At 46.5% G+C, this 26,101-nt stretch overlaps 1 protein-coding gene across 1 annotated transcript in view; it reads right to left on the bottom strand.

Moving 5' to 3' along the window:
* The window catches only part of LOC146810405 (alpha-N-acetylgalactosaminide alpha-2,6-sialyltransferase 2-like), a 252,735-nt gene extending 227,909 nt beyond the window's left edge, over positions 1 to 24,826 (bottom strand). The window contains exon 1 of the mRNA XM_085617402.1: positions 24,682 to 24,826. Within this exon, the coding sequence (XP_085473528.1) occupies positions 24,682 to 24,806 (125 nt within the window). The 5' untranslated portion in view covers positions 24,807 to 24,826. The remainder of the gene's footprint in view (positions 1 to 24,681) is intronic.
* Between the last annotated feature and the right edge of the window lie 1,275 nt (positions 24,827 to 26,101).

Below are 26,101 nucleotides of genomic sequence, written 5' to 3'. Positions count from 1 at the left end.
TCATCAGAAATAAACAGAACCAGGAGACAGCAGTTGGCATACTAAGGCAGGAGGCCAGACGCATATATGTTGAAGATCACCACCACCCCGTCCCCAACTTCTCACCACACTCCACCCCTCCGGCCGAGTCCTTTGGAGCATTTTCACCTAGGAAAACTTATAATTAGCAGGCAACAATTTGCACATTAAGGACAGGTGACACATACACATACACTCTAACCGAAGCACAAGTCCCACCAATCACACTTTTATGAGTAAGGAGGTCACAATGCTGCACCCGCTAACCACTTTCATTTGCACTACAGACACCTTACTTGCCTGCTTTAATAAACGGATTATACTGAAAAAAAATACAGACAGGATCTATCTCCACACAAAGTTTAACAACACCTAGACAACAGAAGATACTGGGAAAATACAAGAAGTCATACGCAACCAAAAATGACTTTATGTTAAACCAAGCCACGTGATGGATCAGTAAGCGAGTCACTTAGTGGGTAAAATATCGACAACAAAGATCCGTTTTTTTTACTTGTATGCCACCATTCTGATTTAAAAATGTCATCATTCCTCCCAAAGTCAAGAACAATGAGTGTTATTGAGTTAGGTAGAAGTAACATCCCCTTCAAAGACAAGTATTGACAACACCCACTGAGTTCTTCTTATAGTAACACACACATCTGACTGCTACACCCACGGATAGCCTTTGTCGCTAAGTCACACAGACTCACAGGAAAGAGTGCACACACACAAACAGTTACAGTCACTGTCATGGCCCAGTGCCAAAGGTGACCTGTTTAATATTGTCTTTTCAAAATGACATGGGGGAGATCAGGAGAAACCCTGGCAGACATGTGTCTGTTTGGTCTCCACCACATGCAGCATCTGATTCAATGTGTAGGGCGGGGCTGTTCAGACAGTCACTCATGGAACACGGAGAGTGCAACTCCAGTCTCCACCTTTTCATTCACTGCCACGCACTCACCACATGCAACAGACCGCAACGCGGCGCAGCGTCCGACACTCGCAGCCAACAATTCTACAATGGCAAGATCTACTCACGCAACATAGAGGTAAGGGGGCCCTCTTCCCCAGCGAATCCTCCCACTCGACAGCTGCCCAGCAGAGTATCCAGCAAGCAGTGCTCATGCTGCAGAGGGGCAAGGGCTGGCTCGGTGCCCTTCACATATGTGTTGCTGGGGCACTGCCTTGCGTCGAGGGTCGGAGGAGCTTACTACAGCTCGACAAACTTATAGAAAGGGCCTAGAAGAGCCTTTTGGCCTGGGTCACTGAGGGGTTGGGCAGTGGCCCATAGCAGCAACTTTCTGAGGAGGTCAATGACATATTACCCCACCTAAGGCAGTGGAACATTACCTCACACAAGAAGAGATTAGAGGCCAAATCATTCAAGGCTGTGCCTCCTCCAAGTTGTGAGAAGTCACACTGCAGGAGTCTGGCAATTCCCAAAGAGACATACTCATGCTCCGCAGATCAAAGGAGTTGTAGAATGCCTGAGCGTCCTACATGGAAGCTGCTCTCCATAGGGCGATCAAAGTGGAACCAGTCAACGCTGTCCTACCGTAGCACAACATCCCTCCCATGAAGAGGCTGTCTGATGTCAAAATGTCACACAAGCTGTCAGACTGCCCAGCAAAGGGACGGAAGTGCACGGCATGTGGAAAATATAATCATTTTGCCAAGGTGTGTAGGTCGTCTAAGCAAAAAACCGAAAAAGAGACTGTACATGCCATTCCTTCAGCAGAGGGTGGCGCTGACGTGATGGATGGTGATGACACAGAGGAATGCACAGTACACACAGTGTTCACTGTCAGCAACAGCACTGCCACCTCTAGATCATCCCCCAATGCTAGCTCCTAGCCAGCCAACACATGATCACGGCAACCATTGACATGGGAGCATCCAGAGACATTATGTCAGCAGAGAAGTACCAGGCCATGCTGAGCCACCGGTGCTTGCCAAAGTCAGAGTATTTCCGTATGGACAAACAAAACCACTGCCAATGCTCGGGAAGTTCAATTCCACAGTCTTGCACGGAGACACGTGTGTTAAAACCACCAACTGCGTGGCTATAGGAGGCCAGAGCATGCTTGTCAGTTGCAACATGGCCGAAACCATGGACCTGGTCATGTGCACCTTCGAAGTATGAGCATTTGAACTCTCGCACATACTTGCTGAGTTTGAAGATGTGTTCAGTGCAACAAATTAGTTTGGCTACACAGCCACAAATCAGTAAAACCGGTGGCCTTGCGACATCGTCGCGGTGCGTTTCACCTGAGGACCAAAGTGGAGAAGGAACTTGACAAGTTAGAGTGTGCTGGGATCATTGAAATGGTCACAGGCCCTACACTATGGGTGTCACCTTTTGTTGTGGCGAAGAAGAGAAAACAGCCCAGATAAGTCAGCATCTGTGTGTACATGCAGCTCCCGAATATTGCAATTGAGCGAGAATGCCACCTAACCCCCACCACTGATAGCCTCATTGGGGAGCTGAACATAGGCAAGTGGTTCTTCAAGGTGGACCTGTGGTCGGGGTATCACCAACTGCCCCTACACCCAGACTCGAGGTACATAACCACATTCTCTACACGTGGGGCTCTGGCGATAACTTGTCTCAACTTTGGGATTTCAAGCACCACAAAAATATACCAGAACACCATCTATGAACTACTAGCAGGACTGCCCAGCGTCATCAACGTTAGCGACGACATTGTCTCATACTCGCCTGATCAGTGAGAGAGCATCAGGAGTGTCTCCAGGGAGTATTACAATGAATTTGGGACTCAGGGCTTATGCTACACTGAGAAAAGTGTGAGTTCATGAAACAACAGATCAGCTTCTTCGGATACACATTCTCAGCGAGTGGCATAGCCCCCGACCCAGAGAAGGCGAGAGACGTCAAGGAAGCACTTGCACCGACCAATGTATCGGAGATGCGAAGCTTCTTGGGTATGGTGAACTGCTGCAGCACATTAATACAAGACCTGCCTAACCTCACCCAGCCCCTTCGAGACTTCACAAAGGCAGCAGTTCCATGGACCTGAAGTGAAGCGCATGCACAAGCTTTCCAGGCAACCAAAGAAGCTTTCTCAGCTGCCACCACATTGGCCTACTTTGACCAATCCAAACAAACCACCATTGCTGTTGACATAAGGCCCAAGGGACTAAGGGCCGTCCGAGTACAACAGCAGGCTCAAGGTGAGTGGGCATCTGTAGCATATGCCAGTCGATCACTCACTGCCACAGAACAGAGGTACCCGCAGAGCGAGAGAGAGGCCTTCGCCATTCACTGGGCGTGCAGACACTTTTTTCGGTATGTCTAGGGGCACCCCTTCAAAGTGACAACGGATCATAATACCACTATTTCAAGGCTTTGCATCCAAACCGTCACCTCGTATCGAGATGTTTATGCTTCTGTTGCAAGTGCACGACTGCCAGGTGGACAATCAGCCGGGTGTCAACAACCCCGCTGACAACCTTTTCCCACAACTCGTGCAAGGCCACTCAGAAGGAGACAGAGGATGTGAAGATACAGAGGAGTATGTGGTAGAAAGATCCAGACCACTACCTCTATCGCTAGAAATTATCCGCAGTGCAACTGAATAAGATGAGTGTCTCCAACTAGCTCTGGCGGCAGTCCTGACTGGAAATTGGAAATCTATCAAGGTACATCGAGCCTACAGAACCCTTGAAGCAAAGAGGACTTTAGAATCACTCTTCCACGTACGCCATGAGCTTGTGACTGATGCCAGTGGGTGCCTACTATGAGGGCCCAGTTTGGTAATTCCTATCATGATTGTTGCACAAGCAGTGCAACTTGCCCACAATTGTCACCAGGGCATGGGGAAAACCAAGAATCGCCTCAGAGCAAAAGCCTGGTTCCTGCTAGTGGATGAAAAGGGTAGAAGCCACCGTGTGGTCCTGTCGATGGTGTCAAGTCAACGACCCACCTAAAGCACCTCCCCCAGTAATCACGGAGAGGGGCCCCCAGCAGCCATGAGTGTGTGCCAGCCTGGACTGTGGGTGCCTTACGAATGGGTGATACACCCTCGTCGTGATTGATGATTATACTAAGTACCCTGAAAAGGAGCCACTAATACCTCAATTAACCGCAGAAATGATCCCTAAACTCGAAATAATTATGGCCACACACAGACTCCTGCAAGAGCTCCGCATAGAAAATGGTACTCTCTTCCAAAGCCAGGAATTTGCAGCATCTCTACAGTCCTGGGGTATCCTCCACAAGAAAGTAACTCCCAGATAGCCTCTAGCCAATGGGGATGCCAAGCGCTTCATGCGCACCCTTAAGAAAGTCATTTGCATTGCATATGAGAACCAGCAACTGTTAAAGTGAGCAGTTTATCCATTGCTGTGGGAATATTGTCAAATCCCTCATTCCACCACCGGACGATGCCCAGGGCACATCAGCATGGGGTGGGCAATCACTGACACCATTACACACCATAAGAGATGCACACCATCACCCATCAATGATGCTATGACTTTGCAGATAAGAAGAAACACCAACCAAAGGGCTAGTATCCGCCGTAGAGTCCAGCTGTCAGACTTCCATCCCAGTGACATGGTGTTTGTGAAAGGAGTCCAGGGAATAAAGTCAGAGTCCCTTTCGAACTACACCCATGGGTTGTAATGCAGTGCCAGGGCACCATGATCCCCGCGCGGCGTGGTGAGGAAGAAATCACTTGCAACATCTCTTTCTTTAAGCCGGTCAAGGCCACCAAGGAGGGAGGCAAATTTAGAAGTCCCTGAAGCCGAGGGATTGACAAACTGCTGTACAGACGAGGAGCCTCAAACGCCAGCAGCAAGACCACCAGAATATTGCACAAACCCAAGCCATACTGACCCAAAGAGCGACACACCATCCGATCCCCTCAGAGGGCCAGGAGGGACCTCTGCCACCCTTCACAGGCCCGTCGCTAGCCATCATGAGCCCAGTGACAGGAGTGACCACACAAGGTATCATTTACGAGATAACCCTGCACTGCCTGTCTTACTCAGAGACTGCCTGGAGTGACTGAAAGACGTGTGCTTGATTCAGTGGTACTTTGTGTCGAGTTATGAGTTGGTCGTATGGATGGACTTTAAATGTTTGTGTTTCAGTTGAAGGTAGGGAGGGATGCAATGCTGGCTGTTCTGAATGACAATCGGGAGATTGGGAGAGACCCTCACAGACGTTTGTCCGTTTGATTTCCCCCCACGTGCAGCGTGCAGCATCTAATAAAAGGTGTAGGGTTGGGCTGTTCATGCTTTCACCCATGGAATGCAGAGAGTGCAACTCCTGTCTCTGCCTCTTGATTCATTGCTGTGCGCGCGCCACATGCAGCCAGGTCGCACCTTGATGCAGCGGCTAACACGCGCAGCCGGCAATTTTATACCATGAGATAATGAGCATCAGGGCACAAAATGATGTCGATTGAAGGAGCAAAGTGTGAGTTGATGATGATGATGGACGATATTTGTAGAGTGCACAGATGCCCCTAGGAGTGTCCTGGCACTAGATCAGGTATTACAGGGTAAAAAAAGACATGTTTTTAACTTATTTTTAAAAGAATGCTCAGAGCTCTCCTGCCGCGGGTTCAGGGGAAGTTTATCCTACTCAGAAGGACCCAGCAAGGAAAATGAATGTCTGCTGGTCCTAACCCGAGAGATTGTAGAGACCTTATCAAAGGCCTGATTAGAAGACCGGAGATTCCTAGCAGGGCAGTACAAATTAACTCTGCTGGACAAGTAACATGGGTCAATCTGATGTAGAGCACGAGAATTCAACATCAGGCTCTTGAAAAGAATTCTCTTCCTAACAGGGGGCCAGTGCAAAGTATGAATATGCTTAAAGATCCTGGTTCTCCGTGGAAGTTTCAATAAAAATTGTGCAATAGCATTCTGGACCACCTGAAACCCATAGATGACATAGTCCGGCAATCCAAAATAAACAGCATTAGCGTAGTCCAAACTGGAAGTAATAGGGGCCTGGTTTACAGTTTTCCTGGGTGGGAAGGACAGAAAGAACAGGAACTTTTTCAGTGCTCGAAAGAGCTTGAAACACGTTCCAACCACTGAACTAATCTGCGGTTGGAAAGATACCTGATTATCAAACTTAACTCCTAGGTTCTTGGCTGCCTCCGTTTGAGAAACCTGGGGTCGGGCAGGGGGAGGGGCCCCATCCAGCTAGGAGTTGGGGTGCCAAAAAAGTACATTCACGTCTTGTCAGTGTTGCAGGAGAGTAGGATCTGCTTCTCATAGATACCCCCACTTTTTAGGTCTCGCCTGACCAAGCGCATGCGCTGGTCTGGCGAGACTTTTAGTAAGGGCTTCAAAAAATGCTACCATGGCCGGCCTAAAGCTTGCGTGCATGTGCGCGTGCACGCGCTTACGAGCAGAGGCGCCATGTGGCTTTCCTCATCATGCTCATTAAGCGCATCGCTCGCCGCGCTTGATCGCGATCACTTTCACTTTTGCTGTTCTCAGTGAGCCAGTATTTTCACGCCCGTGTTACTTTTACGGCCGCGCGCCTTCTTCTCGTGTTATCTGTGCCTCTCCTCCTGTTATCCCTGGTGCGAGCGGCATCCCGTTTCTTCTTGTCTTTCTATTCTCCGTCCTCTTTGGTTCTCTGTATCTCTCCTAACCTGCGATCTTCCCTCTCTCTCACCTTTAACCCACCCCCTGCACTTTCTTCCTGAACACCGTCTTTCATAACATTTTAGTGTCTCTCCGCTGCTTTGTGAACCTTCCCCTCTTCACCACGCCCCTCCCCTTTACCTCCTTTTTGCACTTCTTATCTCACTTTTCTTTCATGGCTCCGTTGTGATCCCTTCTTCCTCCCTCATTTTCGTACACCTCTCCTCCCCTTCCTCTTGCTACACACCTCTTTCCTGTTGATCCCTGTCTTCCCTTCAACCCCTTCTCACCCCGCGCTTCTCTACATCTGTTGTTCTTTCCCCTCCAGCATCAGATTTCCTTGAGCTCTTTTTCCACCTGTTCTACTTTTCGTCGCTTCCCCTTCCACCTTCTCCCCATTTCAACCACTCACTTAGCACACCTCTCTTTCGCCTCCTCGTCCCTTTGATCTCCCCTTCTCTCCTGCTCGTCGGCCTCCCCTTGTCCGCCTCTATATATTCCTGATCCCCTTTGCCCCCATCTGTTTCCGCGCTGCTGACCCGCTCTCATCTCGCCCTGCACCCCCTTCTTGCGGCCTCTCTGCACACCCGGCCTCCTCCTTCCAGTCACAAATGCTTCCTCTGGCCTCTCTTTTTCTTCGTTCCTCGATATCTCTCCAAGGCCTTACGCTCACACACTTCCTTTTTTCCCCATACCTCATTTACCCACCTGCTCACTGTCTCACTCCCTGTCTGCATCGGTTTCATCCTCAGTCACTTTCTCTCGTGTCTCCCCTTTTCACAAGCCCCAGCACTGTCTCTCTCTCTCTCTCTCTCGCTCCCTAATGCCTGCTTTTTCTAATATATTTATACCTCTCTTACTCACCTGGCTCCTCTCTTTACTTCGTTTTGCTACCTCCCCTCCCCACTCCTTTACACCCTTCTCACCTGTATCCCTCCCTGTGCCGCCTTCCCCCATCACACCTGTCTCCTGTTTCTCTTCCTCTCTCTGCTACATTCATCCCTCCCCACCTTGAAACCCTCCGTCTCGCCCCTTTTCACCAGAGCCCCCTTTCGAATCTCCCTGCGCCCTCCCTCCTTTCGCGCCCACTCTCACCCCCTTCTCACCTTCTTTCCCTTCTATCCCTCCACACTCTCCCCCGCTCTCACCTGTATCCCTCGCTGTGCACCCCCCACCCCCCTCCTCTCGCTACCAGCAGAAGTTGCTGCCCTCATAAGGGCCCCTCTGAGTTTAGCCCTGTGCGGCCTCCCCTCGGGCCCCCGCCAGCTCGGGATCGGCTACTTCCCTAGTGAGACCTGCAGAGAATGAATTTGGGGACAGTGGTTGCCAAGGACACGTCTCCTTGGTAAACAAGCTGGCTGTGATGAGAAGCTTCCAGCCCCAGCCGTGTCCGGCCAGCGCGGCTCTGATGAGAACGGGCCCACGCTGTATGCAGAGCATGTTCTCGCTATTACCGAGCCTGCTGCTGTTTAGAGGCCTCAGCACCATCATAATATATTCTGAGGCCCCAGACATCGCCACGCTCGGAAGGAGACAGCCGCTGATTGCGATACCGCGTGTAAAGGGAGCACTGATTCAGTCACACCTTGATACAGACACTCAAGGACTTCCAAAGGGACTCTTTTCCTCAGACCCTGCACTTTGACAGCACCGGTGCTTGTGCTATAAAATCTATGCATAGGTTTTGAAGCTAGCATTTTGTGTTTTTTCATGTCAGCTGACGCATTTGAAACCATTAGTTGGTGGCGGAGACTGTAGCTACTGTGTTTTCTCTTTCCCATAACACTTTATTTTTAAACTTCTAAACAGGCGCTTGTGACTTAGGGCCCTGCATAGTTGTTTGTATATGGGTCCGTAAAAACTACTGACAGGCCTGGTGCTGGTAGACGCTTCTCATGCTGTGCCTTGCACCATTCTACCCCTCTGCCTTGCACCCTTCTACCCCTCTGCCTTGCACCCTTCTCCACCTTGCACCCTTCTACCCCTCTGCTTTGCACCCATCTCCCCCTCTGCCTTGCACCTTTCTCCCCCTCCGCCTTGCACCCTTCTCCACATCTGCCTTGCACCCTTCTCCCCTTCCACCTTGCACCCTTCTCCCCTTCCACCTTGCACCCTTCTCCGCCTTGCACCCTTCTCCCCCTCTACCTGGCACCCTTCTCCCCCTCCACCTTGCACCCTTCTCCCCCTCCGCCTTTCACCCTTCTCCCCTCCGCCTTGCACCCTTCTCCGCCTCCAACCTGCACACTTCTCCACCTTGCACCCTTCACCTCCTCCGCCTTGCACCCATCTCCCCTTCCACCTTGTACCCTTCTGCCCTTCCGCCTTGCACCCTTCTCCCCTTCCGTCTTGCACCCTTCTCCCCTTCCGCCTTCCACCCTTCTCCACCTTGAACCCATCTCCCCCTCTGCCTTGCACCCTTCTCCCCCTCCGACTTGCACACTTCTCTACCTTGCACCCTTCTCCCCTCCGCCTTTTATCCTTCTCCCCTCTGCCTTGCACCCTTCTCGCACTCCCCCTTGCACCCTTCTCCCCCTCCGCCTTGTACCCTTCTCCACCTCTGCCTTGCACCCTTCTCCCCTTCCGACTTGCACCCTTCTCCCCTTCCGCCTTCCACCCTTCTCCACCTTGAACCCATCTCCCCCTCTGCCTTGCACCCTTCTCCCCCTCCGACTTGCACACTTCTCTACCTTGCACCCTTCTCCCCTCCGCCTTTTATCCTTCTCCCCTCTGCCTTGCACCCTTCTCGCACTCCCCCTTGCACCCTTCTCCCCCTCCGCCTTGTACCCTTCTCCACCTCTGCCTTGCACCCTTCTCCCCTCTGCCTTGCACCCTTTTTCCCTCTGCCTTGCACCCTTCTCCCATCCGCCTTGCACCCTTCTCCCCTCCGCCTTGCATCCAAGCATTGGCATAGCCAATAGGTCTCGCCTTTGGGACCTTACAAATATTTAGTTAAGCAGCACAATATCTTTGGTGCAACAACTCAAACTGTTGCATGGCTAAACACTTATAAGGTCCCAAAGGCGAGACCTATTGGCTATGCCAATGCTTGTTGCTGATGTTTCACTGTTTTTCGACTTTGGTCTGGCTGGGGCCCTGCTAACCAGGACCCCAGCCTAGCTGCTTCCTCTCAAAATTGATTACCAGTTCTTTAGGTACACTCCAGATTGGATTCTGGGGTACCCTTATAAGTCCCTAGTATATGGTATACTATGTACCTAGGGCATAGGTACCCCAGAGGCCTACCAGGGGCTGCAGCATGTATTATGCCACCCCTGGAAAGCCTTCCAAAATGACACCACAGGACTGCTACTGCAGCCTGGGTAAGGTGGTCCATGCACCCCTTACTGAGATATAGGGTCAGTAAATCTCTCCATTTCACTGCACATTCAGTCACCCCTATGACAGGCCTTACTAATCCTGAGGGCAGGGTGCTGGGTTTTATGTGAAATTCCCGACACCATTTGACACCTATGCACCCGGCTTCCCTGGGTGAGGTAACTCAAGTACTACGGTACTCTCGTGGGTGCTGGCCCTAGAACCCCCTAAGTCTAAAGGGGTTTACTCAAAGTCCTCTCATAAGTGTCCTTAACTTCTAAAATTGCATCCGCGACTTTCCCATGGAATAGTACGGGGCTCGCGCCTGTGTTCTCACACTGCACGCATCTCCTGTGGGTCTCCTATGTCACTACCTTGGGTGGTTCCTTGGGGTCCCAGCGATTCTAGGTGCTCTAGGCACTGTGTCTAGTCAAGTCGTGGTTCTTACACCACTGTCTTAATAAATGGTTTGGTCCGCCCCTAGTGCCCATTGTATATTGTGCTATTTACTGTCGTTTTAGAACTGTATTATTGTGTATCTGGGACTCTAATCTCATAAAGAGATTGGTAGTGAGTGTTTAGAAATAAATACATATATTTTCTATATACCGTGTGTGGTTCTCCTTTCATTTAGTCATTCAAGAGGTTGTAATCTGGTAAACCAAGCTGCTTTACACTCCTTCAAGACTTAGCCTGAGGGCTGCTCTCCATAGCTACCACTAGGATAGCTTTCAATAAAGGTTGTCTTTAAACCTATCATCAATAAGGGTTGTTTGGACTGGTGGAAGGTGCCCACTATAACTAGTAGACAGCATATACCAGGCCAACTTCTCACAAGTGTTCAGCTGTTTCTAATGCATCCAGACAAACACAGCAGTCATGGAAGGCCTAATAGAATCAGGGGCAAGATCCTCACCTTCCCAAAGAAAAATAGAATGTCAGTGTAATCTGCGTATGATCTAATCTTGGCACCAAATAACTCAACCAAAAAGGTGAGAGGAAAAAAGGTAGATATTGAACAAAGTGGGGATAAGGGCAGAGGTCTGATGGACCCCAACTGTTATTGCCTTATTACCAGATGTAAAAGGAGGTAGCCAAGCTTCCTGTTCCCTATTGCCCAGAAAGGAAACCCTCCACTTAAGTGCTGGCCCCTTTACTCTAATCCCCTGGAGGCAGCCCAAAAGAGAAACATGAGGTACCATGTCAAAGGCTGCCGGTAAATCTAACAAAATAAGCACAGCCATGAAACATGCATCCAAGGTACATTTGATTTGTTCAGCAACCTCATGTAGGGACATTTCAGTAGTCAAGTTCCTGAAGCCTACCTGACAGACTAAAGTACAGGAGGTCATTAGTTTGCAAGTAGCAGGAGAGTTGCCTGTTCACAAGTTTCTCTAGGATATTCGACAATGCTGGGAGCAAGAAAAAGGGCCCATAGTTGCTCGGAACATTAGGGTCAGCCAATGGCTTCTTCAAAAGGGGAAGAATTTTTGATGTTTCCAACCTGTGGGGACCACCGCCGTAGCAAGACAATGATTAAGCAACTTGTTTACCAGTGGATTAATTACCTCTGCCTCATGATTAACAAACTAATGGGGCAGAGATCCACTGGTGAGCCAGATTTAAGACTCTGAATGGCTGCTAGAGACTCCTCTAAGGAAACGGAGTTAAAGGAGGAGAGGTAGCATGCCACCTCCTTGGTCACTTCCTTATAAGGAAGAAGGCTACTAGCTTCTGAAACAGAAGCAGCGAAGCTGAATTGGATTTTGTCTTGAAAATTTATTGCACCACTCTAAAAGGGTACTACACCACTGGGGCAAAGGGGGAGCGTGAATTTATTAACTATCTTAAAGACGTCTCACGCCTTATTGCCTGCCATTTCAATCTTACTTTCAAGAAAGGCTGTTTTGGCAGTCTTGAGCAAGATATGAGATTTCTTCAAGGCCTCCCAATATACCTGTTTATCTGTCAAATTATACTCCTTATGCCACTTTCTCTCAGCCTTTTTTATAAAGTGTTTTCTCTGCAGCGAGAGCTTCAGTAAACCAGGAAGCAGAAGGCCTGCTTCAGCAAACTTTCCTGCCCTTAATAGGGGCAATAATGAGTAAGAGGTGCCTGCAAGGGATTTTGTTGAACAATTCTTACTTTGGTGTGCTTATACACATAATCATTTAGTGGTTCAATCCAAATTGATCCTGAACCTTTGAACAATCAGAGCGTATGTCAGATTAAAGAATGTTAACACTCAATAAATGAGAAAATAATATCGAAAACACTGGAATATCTTTTTTCAAAAGGTACAAATCATTTTATATAAATAAAATTCAAGAGGGTACAATCAAAGAAAATTAATAAAGCAAAACACCATGAAAGAGGATGTACAAATCGACCTACAGGTCATGAATGTATACATCTATTCCAAAATAAATAAAGTAACATATCTAGAAATACAAAGTACAGTTACTAATATACAATAAATATTTGGGAAATAGATGAGGGAGTCGACGTTTCGGTCTGTCGTGGCGTTTGTCCGTCAGACCATCTTCAGGACATTCAATCAATTTGCATATAAAAGAGACCCTTTGTAGTGGTCCAATAATAGAATGAGACCCAGATAAATTCTTCGTATGGAGACAGATTCGCCAAGAGACTTCACTGTTGAAATGATCACTCTAGCGTTAAATCACTTGTTGCTTTATTCTCTAAGGAGCATCAATCAATATGCAACTTGCACCTATATGCATGAGCTAGAAAACCTCACTCCGAGTGTAAGGTTTAAAGAGAGTTTGCTAGTTGATTTGATCTGTATGTAGCGCATTCCCTGGTGTCAGTCCTTACACTTGGAGTGAGGTCGACTCTCTCATCAATCAATCAATCAGTACATTTATTGAGCACACTACTCACCCGCAAGGGTTTCAAGGCGCTGAGGGATGGGGAGGGGGGTGCTGCTACTGCTCGAACAGCCAGGTCTTGAGGTGTCTCCTGAAGGTGAGAAGGTCTTGGGTCAGTCGGAGGTGGGTGGGGAGGGAGTTCCAGGTCTTGGCAGCAAGATAGGAGAAGGATCTGCCGCCTGTTGTTGTTCTTCTGGTGCGTGGTACGTGGCGAGGGCGAGGCTGGCTGAGCGGAGTTGGTGAGTCGGGGCGTAGAACGAGAGGCGTTTGTTGAGGTATTCGGGTCCGGAGTTGTGGAGCGCTTTGTGTGCGTGGGTGAGGAGCTTGAACGTGATCCTCTTGTTGACGGGGAGCCAGTGCAGGTCTCTCAGGTGGGCAGTGATGTGGCTGTGGCGGGGGATGTCCAGGATGAGGCATGCGGAGGCATTCTGTATGCGTTGCAGTCTTTTCTGTATCTTGGCCGTTGTCCCTGCATAGAGTGCGTTGCCATAGTCGAGCCGGCTTGTGACAAGGGCTTGGGTGACAGTCCTTCTTGTTTCCGTGGGGATCCATTTGAAGATCTTTCGTAGCATGCGGAGGGTGTTGAAGCAGGAGGAGGAGATGGCGTTGACTTGCTTGGTCATAGTGAGTGATGAGTCCAGGACGAACGCTAGGTTGCATGCATGGTCGCTGGGTGCCGGTGCTGTGCCCAGGGCGGTGGGCCACCAGGAGTCGTTCCAGGCGGAGGGGGATGGTCCAAGGATGAGGACCTCTGTCTTGTCTGTGTTCAGTTTCAGGCGGCTGATCTTCATCCATTCGGCGACGGCCCTCATTCCTTCTTGGAAGTTGGATTTGGCGGTGACTGGGTCTCTGGTCAGGGAGAGGATCAGCTGGGTGTCGTCGGCATAGGAGATGATGTTGAGGTCGTGTGCGCGGACAATGTCGGCGAGGGGGCTCATGTAGATGTTGAAGAGCGTCGGGCTGAGTGATGAGCCTTGGGGTACGCCGCAGATGATCTTGGTGGCCTCTGAGTGGAATGGTGGTAGGCGGACTCTCCGGGTTCTGTCGGTGAGGAAGGAGGAGATCCAGTCCAGGGCCTTTCCCTGGATCCCTTTGTAGTAGAGACGTGTTTTTAGGGTGCGGTGGCAGACCGTGTCGAAGGCAGCTGAGAGGTCTAGGAGGATCTATTTCCCAAATCTTAATTGTATATTAGTAACTGTACTTTGCATTTCTAGATATGTTACTTTAATTATTTTGGAATAGATGTATACATTCATGACCTGTAGGTTGATTTTTACATCCTCTTTCATGGTGTTTTGCTATATTAATTTTCTTTGATTGTACCCTCTTGAATTTTACTTATATAAAAAAAGTGTACCTTTTGAAAAAAGATATACCCGTGTTTTTGATATTATTTTCTCATTTATTGAATGTTAACGTTCTTTAATCTGACATGCGCTCTGATTGTTCAAAGGTAAGGGGTCAATTTTGATTGAATCACTAAATAATTATATGTATAAGCACACCAAAGTAAGGAATTTTTAAACACAATTCCTTGCAGGTACCTCTTACTCATTATTGACTTGACTGCCCAAGCCTCCAAGGCTATATTGTGTTTCCCCACGTTCTCATCCTTAATAGGGGCAAGCATGTTGACTGCCGAGCGTATCCTGTTATCAACCCTTGTAGTGTCAAACTCAGTATTACCCACGAGCTTGCGAATGGTCTCATTGAGGGAGGCCAAAAGCTCTGTTTGCTTTGTTGTTCTACAAGGTCTATAGGAGGAGAGGGCCGCCCCTACCTGAGCAACCCTTGGCAAAGTAGCTGGCCAGCTGAAGCTAATTAGACAGTGATCTGTCCATGGAAGGAGGAGAAAAGTGGAGTGGAAGGGCACTCTTCCAGTACAAAATACTATCCTTAGACTAACTTCAAATCTTTTTGTACACCGGAATTGTGCTGTACGTTGCAGCACACATGCAGTGTTTGGAGAAATAAAAACATTTCTCGTTGTTAGTGCCTGCTCAAGGAGCCGTTATCTTTGGCACGAAACCTTGTCTACCAATTTTAGGTGATAGAACATTGTTTTAAATAGTATGGGTGGTATCCTGAGAATCCCCATGTACCACCGACGGGACAACGCCTTGATGCAAAATAGCACAAAAGCTGTGTGAGGGAAATCAGATATTTGATCAACACTTTGTGCCACTTTGCGGCAATGAAAGCATTGATAAATGTGCACCGAGTGCCCTGTAAGAGTGCAGTAATGCAGACATCGGATACATGGTGAATGTGGTAAACTGCAGCACTGAAGCAAAGCACGTGTATCCACAACTCTTTCTCAACCAACCACAAAGCCAGCATTGCATAAGTGTGTCTGGGTCCCTTTTCTTATACAACAGCCACTGTGACTGGCCATGTGAAATCCGCAAACGAAAATCGTACAGTCAAATCAAATATAACAAGCATTTGAAATGCAATAGGTCTCGCATTATTAACATTTTAGCTATTGGTATTGCTAATAATAATGCAACACCAATAGCTCAAACATTCAGTAATGCGAGACCTAGTGCATTTCAAATGCGTGTTATTATATCTTTCACTTCAGCACGGAGAAGTATTGTTCACCTTTTAAAACCCATATGAAAAGGCTCCACAAGTAATGGACAAGGATGAATTTATATCAATAATGAATCTGTGGTGTGGGCTGGTAGGAGTTCAAGAGAGAGAGGCAAAGAAGATTGCACCTCAACAATATGTGAACTTTAAAAAGATTTCAAATGTGGCACCCTCTGTAAAATCAACCTCTCATAGTGGAGGAGCAGTAGCAAGAACAACAAGGGCACACAGAGCCACATGCACACAATAATGACAAATTCAATGCGTTCACATGAGCATAAAGGGACAGGAACACACACAAAAACTCCGAGTCATCGATAATCAAATGCACACACGAACGCACACCCGGTAATAGATAAATGCGTGCTCAAAAGTACATAGACACAGAACGCTGTTTTCACAAACACACAAAGGGTCACAGAACCTGAACACATGCCACTATTGCACTCACATAAATACTCTTACCCCATACATGCATATCATTATAGTAATGAACACATTGCAGAATACCGAATCCCATCAGAAAACAAAGACATACAATAGAAACAAAGAACAAACATACATATAAACGTTCACACATGCAAACACACCTATGGCAATGCACGCAACCCACACAATTATGAAACCATGCGTATACACGTACAAACGGAAACCAGTCATTAATGGCCCATTCATGTGGGGTCTGTTAAAGGCTCTGATTGGGCACCAACCCGAAAAGATGAAAGCCAGACATAGCCCGGCGGCTGTTCGAACATGTGACAGAAAAGGTCACGGATCTCTGCAGCAGGCGCTGCACCTACTCATCTACTGCATGTAATTAATTTCTCCCGAATCAGGACATAGCTGCAACTGTGTGCAGTCGGAATATCATAGTAAACATCAAAGATACGCGAAGCGGTGTATTACGTCACTAGAAGCTACTCCTCTCTCAACAGAAGCAAGAACAGAATAATGTCCCTGCATTAAAACAACACGTGGGAGAATCGTTAGTGCATGGCCGCCTACTTCCACCATCCCTCCTGTGCCACCCTCCCCCAGCGCTTCTGCCTTCCTCAGATTCAATTAGCGCTCTGAGTCGTCCAAACAATAAAGGAGACAAACGCGAGTTACGCTCTCCTCTGCCTACGCATGTGGTAATCACTGGGCTACAGATTCCATTCCCTTCAGGGCCGTCTCAGATCTTCATCACTCTGAGGCCGATGATATTAACATTATTTAGTGGCTTAATAGTTCCCACCTGAAGCACTATCAAACGACAAATCGGTGGCATCTAAACTCTGTACATGTATAACATGTTCGTTAAATGTCATGTTTCGAAGAGCACCACAAATACATGCACGTGACGTGAGGGTGAAAGAGCGCGCGCAGTGGCAGCCTGTCACATACCTGGCCTCCTTTCTGCGTGGCCCACGCCGTATCCCATGTGACCCACAGAACATGGGTAAAAACAGTTCTTCCACGGGTGGTGATAGCGCGTGCCAGTGCCGCTTGCAAGGTGCCTCGAGACGATAAAGTGCAACAGTACTGTCACAAAAGCCGCCTTGTTGCCCATGGTTGAAAGGAGGAGCCCAGAACGGGCACAAAAAAACAGAAATCAATCTAATAACGAGTAACGCACTAAAGCATAAAAACAGCCAGAATGGCAGATATTGAGCGGGTGGAGAGCAGCGATGACTTCACTTCGCTTGACTTTGGTGAAAGACATGCAGTGTCCTACAAATGCGTGCACCCCAGCTACACACAGAGGAACTGCTACAACTCTATGATGTGTACAATGCTTTAAACCTTCAGAAAAAATCCTCAATGTCACCCGACTTCCTAATCAGTTCTCAAAGAAAGAAAATCGGGCTAAAACAGGGATAAAACACAATGATAAATCTCTGCATATTAAAAAAAAAACAGTGGTGCGCACGCACCACAGAGGAGCGGGGGCAACGGAGCATGGCAGCGAGACGAACGCGCACTGCTGCGCATGCTAGACACGGATGGGAATAGGCGTTTGGATGGAGGGACATGCGCCCGCCTTTGCCCAATGCAAAAACAACAGTAGATGGACAGAATGCAGAACAATGTCATACATTCACCCCAGTACAGAGATCTGGGTCTAAATCCATTGTTTTTTTGCTCACCATGCCATTCCAGGTTGAACCCAGCCATATGCAAATCAGTCTTGACCATGTGCCTCATGGGAACAGTCCAGCCCGAACTGCCAAGCCAGGTCCTCCCTGGACTGGAACCAAGCATCCTAGGACCGGTTTCGAGGTTTCACCCCTCTTCAGCCAGGATAGCTTGATTCCAGTGGCATGGAGAGCACGTGACTCACGTCTGAGCATACCCGTCCCACTCGGGGTCACAAATGCAAAAACAACAGTAGATGGACAGAATGCAGAACAATGTCATACATTCATCCCAGTACAGAGATCTGGGCATAAATCCATTGTTTTTTTGCTCACCATGCCATTCCAGTTTGAACCCAGCCATATGCAAATCAGTCTTGCCCTTGTGCCTCATGGGAACAGTCCAGCCCGAACTGCCAAGCCAGGTCCTCCCTGGACTGGACCCAAGAATCCTGGGACCGGTTTCGGGGTTTCACCCCTCTTCAGCCAGGAAAGCTTGATTCCAGTGGCATGGAGAGCACGGGATCCACGTCTGGGTATACCCTTCCCACTCAGGGTGACAAATGCAAAAACAACAGTTGATGGACAGAATGCAGAACAATGTCATACATTCACCCCAGTACAGAGATCTGGGCCTAAATACATCGTTTTTTTGCTCACCACACCATGCCATTCCAGTTTGAACCCAGCCATATGCAAACCAGTCTTGACCCTGCGCCTCATGGGAACAGTCCAGCCCGAACTGCCAAGCCAGGTCCTCCCTGGACTGGAAACAAGCATCCTAGGACCGGTTTCGGGGTTTCACCTCTCTTCAGCCAGGATAGCTTTATTCCAATGGCATGGAGAGCACGGGACTCACGTCTGAGCATACCCATCCCACTCGGGGTCACAACACGCCTTTGCCCAATCGCGGGCCTTTTTTTTTTACAAAAAAACCACGCGAAAGCCAATGCCTGCCGGCGAAAGCCTGATCATACGCATGAGCGTGTGGTCAGCTTTCAGAACCCCGTACAAGAGGTTTCGCGCTGCGCGAGCACTGATGCGCACTGCAATGCTAGGCGCGAGACCTATATAGCATCTTAAAACAGTTTGATGTAATCCTCATGTGCATTTCGATCATGGTCGCAGGGTGGCGAGCTGCGCTGCTCAAATAATTCGGAAGATGACTGGTGAGAGAATAAGAAAGAAAGAAGAGTGAAACTATGAGTCAAAGGTTGAAAACTGTTACGGTTATATTGAAACAAAAAAAATCTCTGCTCAGGCACCACCGAAGTTCTAAGGCAGAGTGGCACTGACGGGTACACACAGAGGGGTGCACAATAGCACCAAGATCTAAAGGGAGATAGGAGGGAAAGGATAACGCGGAGTTCTCCCTGAAAATTGAGACTCAAGAAACAGGATTAGAAGAAAGCACACTTGGCATCCCATACATTTATTTAACTGTTCGTTCGACTTCGTGGCACTATAAAGAATAGGCGCTACTACTATTATCCAACATAATCCCTCATTTTGTCCACCGCAGAAGGACGGAAGCTTCAGCTTGCCCTGTGGAGATCTCGAAGCTGCCTACCGATTACTGCACCGGAAATATTAGCCAACGAGTTGTGCGTCATGCATAGAAAAGGCTAAGGCAAGACAAAATTAAAAGTGACACAATGTACACAAAGGCAAATGTATAGGAATACACATTACAGTGGAATATTTAATCTGGTGTCGGTTTTTTCAAAATTAAATCTTTCAGATCGTTGCTTCATACTAACAACGATCTGTTTTTAATCCTATTAGAATACGCAATAAACATTCACTCATCAAATGCATTGTTCATGTCTCTTTGGAAAGACGTTTTAAACATAATTCTTCGAGTTGGTTTTAATTAAATCATTCCAAGGGGAACACTGATGCAACCTGTGTGGCTAAGGCGATTAAGCGATGGCAATGACCAGAAAACCAATTCATGCCGCGTGAATAACAATTTCTCGAGGTAATGTACCCAAGGTTGCTAAAATTGCTGTTTCTCATTTGTTCCACAGCAAATTTGTAGGATTCCTCTGATAGTATTTGTAGTATCCACTGTGCAACAAGTGTCCAGTCAACGGCATTTATTATGAATAAGAATTGACTTCTTATACCACTCAGCGTGGTCATCAAACTGTTACCAATACAGACGTAAATCCTGTTGTAAAATGTTGTGATCTATGGATTTGTAAAGCATGCTTATCACCTGAGGGGTATTCACGCGCTGGAGTAGAGGAGTAGCTCGATCCGGCTCTAGGTTGAACAGCCAGGTCTTTAGTTTCTTGAGGAACTTGACTAGGGATATGGAGGTCCTGATGTTATGTGGAAGGTCATTCCAGAATTTGGTGGGGATGTAGGAGAAAGAGCGTCCACCTGAATTGCTTCTGGGAATGCGAGGTATCTGTGCAAGGCAAAGCATGGCTGAGCTCAGTTTCCTGGTGGTTGGTGGCAGTTAAGGCCGTGGTTGAGATAGGTAGGTCGGGTGTTGTGGAGGGCTTTGTACGCGTGTGAGCAGTTTGAATTGGCAGTGCTTCTGAACTGGTTGCCAGTGTAGCTCTCACAGGAGGGGTGTGATGTGTGCTCTGCTGCGAATGTTGAGGATGAGTCTGGGGGTGACGTTCTGTGTGATCTGGAGTCTTTGTATGCGTTGATTCGTGATGCTGGCGTAGGGTGTATTATCATAATCTAGTCTGCTTGTGATGAGGGCCTGGGTGACGGTGCATCTGGTGTCAGTGGGGAGCCATTTGAATATCCTGTGAATTATAAGTAGGATGAAGGAACAGGATGAGGTGACGACGTTCACCTGTTTGACAATTGTGAGCCTGTTGTCCAAGATGATGCAGAGGTTTTTAGCACTGGTCAGTGGGGGTAGACGTGGGTCAAAGGTCGGTTGGCCACCAGCTATAGTCCCATGAAGAACGTTTGTTCACACAGATCAGGACTTCTGTTTTATCATTGTTGAGTTTTAAGCAGGTCTGTTAAATGCAGTTTGCTACGCTTGACATGCAGGTGATGAAGTTTATTCTGGTGGTGCGATTACTGACTGAGAGGGAGAGGATGAGCTGAGTTGCGTCTGCATAGGAGACAATGTTGATTCCATGTCTTATGACGTTAGGGAGAGGTGCCATATAAAAAAAGTTAAACACTACATCCTCAAAGGCACTTACAATGAACAACAGAGTACCTATAGCATAGGAAATAATCTTAGCCAATAATTGTCATCCACCGGTAAAAAATAACAAAGATGTTCGCCCTGAATATAAAAAAATCATAGGATGACAGCACACTCAAGAACAAACCTCAAAACGAATAGAACACCTTGTCAACCTTAAAAATGAACAGAACTATGGCTTCGGGGGGAACCTCAACATAACTCCATTGCTTTTGAGAAAAAAACCTCAAAAGAAATGGGCAACAGACATAATTGCTAATAACTCAGAAAAGGATGTCCCAGAATAACAACACCTCAAGTAAGTTAAAAAACATATCATGTCAATGGTAGGTAGCACAAGGTTCTGATGATGCAGTAGGTATCTTCATTGCGGTTTTAGCTGGGCTTAATATACTAAATATTTTACAAGGTGTTTTAGGGCATTTCACATACAGGGATTTAGAATGCTGCTGGTATGAAAGGAGGGCTTTTAAGCACTCTTGATACCTTTGATTTAAGCCTGTTAATCATGACATCCATTGTTTATGTGTAGAATTGATTAGACCCATAAAGGTTCTGAGTAATGTCTTTAATACAGATTCTTATGCAATGAATTAATATACTGAGTTTAATTAATCTGTAACTTGTTTACATAATAATTCCGGAATATACATGTTATATTGTCGTCCTTTTTTCTGATTTCTCTAGTGTGATTTACTATAGAATATTCTAGTCTTGTCAAACTGTGTCATTGTATCTCTATTAGTGTATTTTGAGATATTTTTTATTTTAAAATGTATTTGTGATCTCCCTCGATAGATATGAAAAAGCAGGTTGTTCACACAAAACAGCTCAGCTGTACTCCTATTAAATTGTACATGTGGACATCAATTTTCAACTCCAAAGGAAGATGTCTATTGTTTGCAGTCCTTTTATAATCCCCAGGGAGAAAAATATAAATCACTGAACTACCTCCTTAGCGTGAATTGTAGCCTGATTCTTTCAAACCCAGCCACACAATGTCCAATTAAATGGAATACTGAAGTTCAATGCTTTATCGCATTTTTACAAACATACAATGAAAATAATTGTTTGTGTTATTATATAAATGTATTGTTATTCATGTGTCACTGTGTATAGATATGTCTGTGTTTATATATGTAAGCATTGTCAGGTCAGATATGAGTACTGAAAGTACCAGGTATTCAGTTTGTCTTGGCTAGTCATAATACATTAATTTTGTGACAGATACATTTCTGACCAGTGATTAAGTTGTTTTCTCATTTGGTAGAACTGTGGTATTATTATCTGTTCCTACTGTATACCCTGTTTTTGTGTGAAATATAGGTTCATTTGCCCAGGTACATTAGAGTCATTTGGGTACACCCTCTGGTTTGTGGCTATGAAATTCATATCAGCAGGCCCTGTTCTAGGGGTCTTGCCCAGCACCAGCAGAAAGAGCTCCTAACCAACGTGTCTTCTTAGAGTAATAGCTGTTTCAAACACAGAAATGTCTGCTACTAATAGCACTTTCCACTTCCTGACTTGAAGAACTCCCCCCTTATTCAGTTTTAAAGGGAATCGGGCCCGAAATGGTGTCGTTGTGCACTCCCGGTTCTGCAACATTCTTACTGTAAAGGACTGAACATGATAACCAACACTTACCAAAGGCTACAGCAACCTTTCACATGTCCACAAGAGGGGCATGTTACACCGACAATACAAGCACTAGCCATGGAACAAACAGGCTCAACAGCTTTGCTCCTATTTCTCAGCATAATGGAATGAATATTTACAATCTCCCACCAGTGCCATGTTTGCACTCCACAAGTCTGTAATTATTTAATGCCTGTGGAACACACATCAGCTTTCCAGTCTCTGTGTAACAAAAAGACTTGACATTGCATTGTAACTCGTGTGGCGGTGTGCTTTTGCAACCTTTGGTTTGTTTGAGCTAAAAACAATATTTTTGCTAAAATCAGCAAATTATGCAGATGATGATGGATTATATGACAAGTATGGTAAATTCATAAGTATGCAGAAAATACTCCAACCGGAGATTCAAAAATCCCAGTGGTCTTGTGTATTCTTTATGTCTATGCATTAAGGATGCCAAGAATGTTGTTTGTCCTCCTTCCCACTGGCACACACGAGCACACTAGCACCCTGAGTCCACTCCCCAACATATATTTTTTATATATACACACACACACACACACACACACATATATAGCGTCAAATTAATTTAATGAGATATGTGTATTTGTTGAAAATAGTGTAATGACGGAGCTCGTGAAAGCACTGAACACAGGGCACAGTCACCTCTTGCTAAATAGGAGATTGAAGGAGTTATCCATCTAGGAACTGATTTGCAAAATCTTTAACCAGGAATCTAAGTTTTAAACACAAGCTTCCTCACTTGACTAATTGTGTGGTTTTAGGCAAATGACATTACTTAAGTCCTTTAATTTCATCAATACATTTAAGAGTCCTGTAATTTTTCCACATCGAAATGATGTTGTCCTGATATATTGCGTTCTGTTTTCTGAGCTTTAGCTTCACAATGGCAGTCAGTAGATGGTGATCACTGCTGACTTCCACTCACCTCCTCCCTCTGACGTCTTGCAATAAGCATCTCCAGATGCGGCTTATGATCAGGTGATCAGTCGGTTTTCTTTCCCTACCATTGGGTGAACACCAAGTTAGTTTGTGAATATCATGGTGGGGGAAGAGAGTCCCTCCTATGATCAGATCATTTGAGTCGCGAAATTCTAAAAACTTTTCTCTACTGTCATTTGATCCACAACCATTGATTCCCATGGCTCTGTCATGGTCTGTGTTGTCATTTTCAACTTCAGCATTCAAGTCCCCAATCACAGTCTTCCGGTTGTGGTGCAGCTCGGCTTTAAGATCACCTTGCATCTCTTGGTAGAATATGTCCATGACTGTATCCTCTATGTTGATTGTTGGAACAAAGCACCAGATTAGGGCGTTGTTGATGTCTCTCCCTTTTAACCTGGCTGTCATGAGTCTGCTGTTGACTGGCTTCCACACAGTTGAGCCATTTCTCGTCCCCTTGCTAAGGGATAATGGTTGCTCCCTGGTGATGTTGGTCATTGTCTCTTCCCCAGTAGCGTACCATCTCTCTCCCGTGGTGGTTTCTATTCTCTCAGATCCAGTCCACTTATTGTCACTGACCCCTGAATGTGCAGTTTGTAGTGCCTCAAGTCAGATGTTACATGAGCCAGCTTTCCTGGGACATACATAGAATGTAAGAATGCCCAACATGCAGGAGTGACCTTTTAGTGCAGCGCATATCCTCAACTGAATTACTTCAAATGTAATAGTACTTTCAAGTAATTCAGTTCAGGAAGTCACCTACTTAAAAATTTCACTCCACAGGTTATGTATTAATGAGCAATAAAGTTGCTTCACAAATAATGTAATTGGCTTTATAAACAGTGCACATGACAAAGTGCTGTCTTTCGTGGTCCCGCATGGCAACGTCCTCACAGCAGAGGTGTTCTTGAATATTATAACGTCCATGTTTAGAAGCTACTTCTTTTAATAAGCGAGGTGATAACAGTTATTCTTTATACATTTTAAGTTAAAACCCTCGTTGATGATCTCGCTTTTTTAACACGCTAGGGTCTTTTTCATATTTTACACTATGTTTTATCCGCGATGTACGTGCCTTTCGATAGCTCGCACAGTGACCCCGGCTAAGCTCCTATGATTTAGCCCGCCTCTATTTCTGGCCGTTTCACCTGTTCTTTGTGCTATGGATGTTTGCATACCGCTGGTTCTGATTTGCGGTGCCTCGTTTATGCCCCCGGGGACGCCAGCGCACCTGCTGCCTGCGCCGCTCTTGTTCTGATGGTCAGCAGAACTTACACTGATGCGTTCCTACATAAAAGTAAATGTGCAGTTTTCAGTTACTTACCCCAGGAACTGCCCAGTGTAGTCGCCGTAGTGCTGCAGTAGCCACACCAGTAGCCAAAGCGCAAAAGAAGTGCCCAGGACCAACCTCGCGCACCTGCGGTTTCTCGACCGCCCACAGAGGAACATTTCGGTCTTGTAAGGCAAAAGAGGCTGCGAACTTTGGCGGCTCTCGGAGAAGCGGTGCAGAAGGGGAGTTAAGGGGCGGAGGAAAGGGAGCAGAGTGCAGATTGGAAGGCGTACTTAAACACAGTATTTTGTAAAATGACCAACATTTTTAAGACTTTCAAAAGAGAGACGAGAGGGTGTGTGTGTGTGTGTATATATATATATATATATATATTTATATATATTCACTGAAAAAACCATAGGTTTCAGGCCTGATATAGTTAGGAATTAGCATTTCAAAAACCTTTGAAATTCACAGAAAAAAACATAGGTTTCAGGCCTGATATAGTTAGGAATTAGCATTTAAAAAACCTTAGAAATTCACTGAAAAACAATAGATTTTAGGGGTGTTATAGTTAGCTGGATATTTCACTTTAACAAAACCATTGAAATTCCTCCGATATAGTTAGTTGTACTAACTACATCTCGCGCGCCCGCAATCCACTGCTGATGATGTCACATATTACATCATTCATGACATGGTCAGTGACATCACTGATGACATCACTGATGACATCATCCACGTGACAATCAGATGCCGTAGCAGCTCCGACGGTGAAAATCAGACTCCCGGTGTGAGACTCGGCTCCCGCGCCACCTGAGAAGTTCTGAAGTTCTCCCAGGTCAAGAAGGCGTGCTTACTCGCAGCCGCATGCACTGCTACCTACATGGGCTGGGCTACTGATCACCCACAAAGTGGAATGCTGCCTGTCGACTCCCAGAATGTTACCCTTCTTACTGTCACAATCTCTGTCTGCTTAGTGTATTGGTTGTGAAGAGCAAGAATGAGTGTCTTGCATCACAGCTTTTCAAACGTGCCCAAAGAAAAAAGCGCACCTCACCCAGAAAGATCAACAGACACAATACAAGAGACAATAGGAGCAACACTTGTGAAGTTGCGTTTCAGGCACAGAAACATACGTTTGCTACATTTCTGTGTAAATCTATGTCAGTCACAGAAATCCGGGACTGCGTGATGTCTTAAAAAGCTAGAAAGTTACTTTAAACCTAGTCCTCTGGAGTACATTTGTTACTTTTGACCATGGACTTTAAAAAAAAAATTAGACCGATTGAAAATGCCTCGGTGCATATCTTTGGAGTAAGCACTAAATAAATGTTTATATTTGTGATTTGTAAGGCACCGCATGCTGCCTGAGCTGTCTTCAGATTGTCACCTTTGTGTTTGTTTATCTTTGGGTTTGTGTTTGTTTATGTAGGTTTGTCAGATGATACCATGTTACTAGGGACCCTATGAC

Source organism: Triturus cristatus, chromosome 7 (assembly GCF_964204655.1).
Source record: "Triturus cristatus chromosome 7, aTriCri1.1, whole genome shotgun sequence".
NCBI classification, from domain to species: domain Eukaryota; kingdom Metazoa; phylum Chordata; class Amphibia; order Caudata; family Salamandridae; genus Triturus; species Triturus cristatus.
Note: the sequence above shows the minus strand (reverse complement) of the source record. Positions and strands in the feature narration are given on the sequence as shown.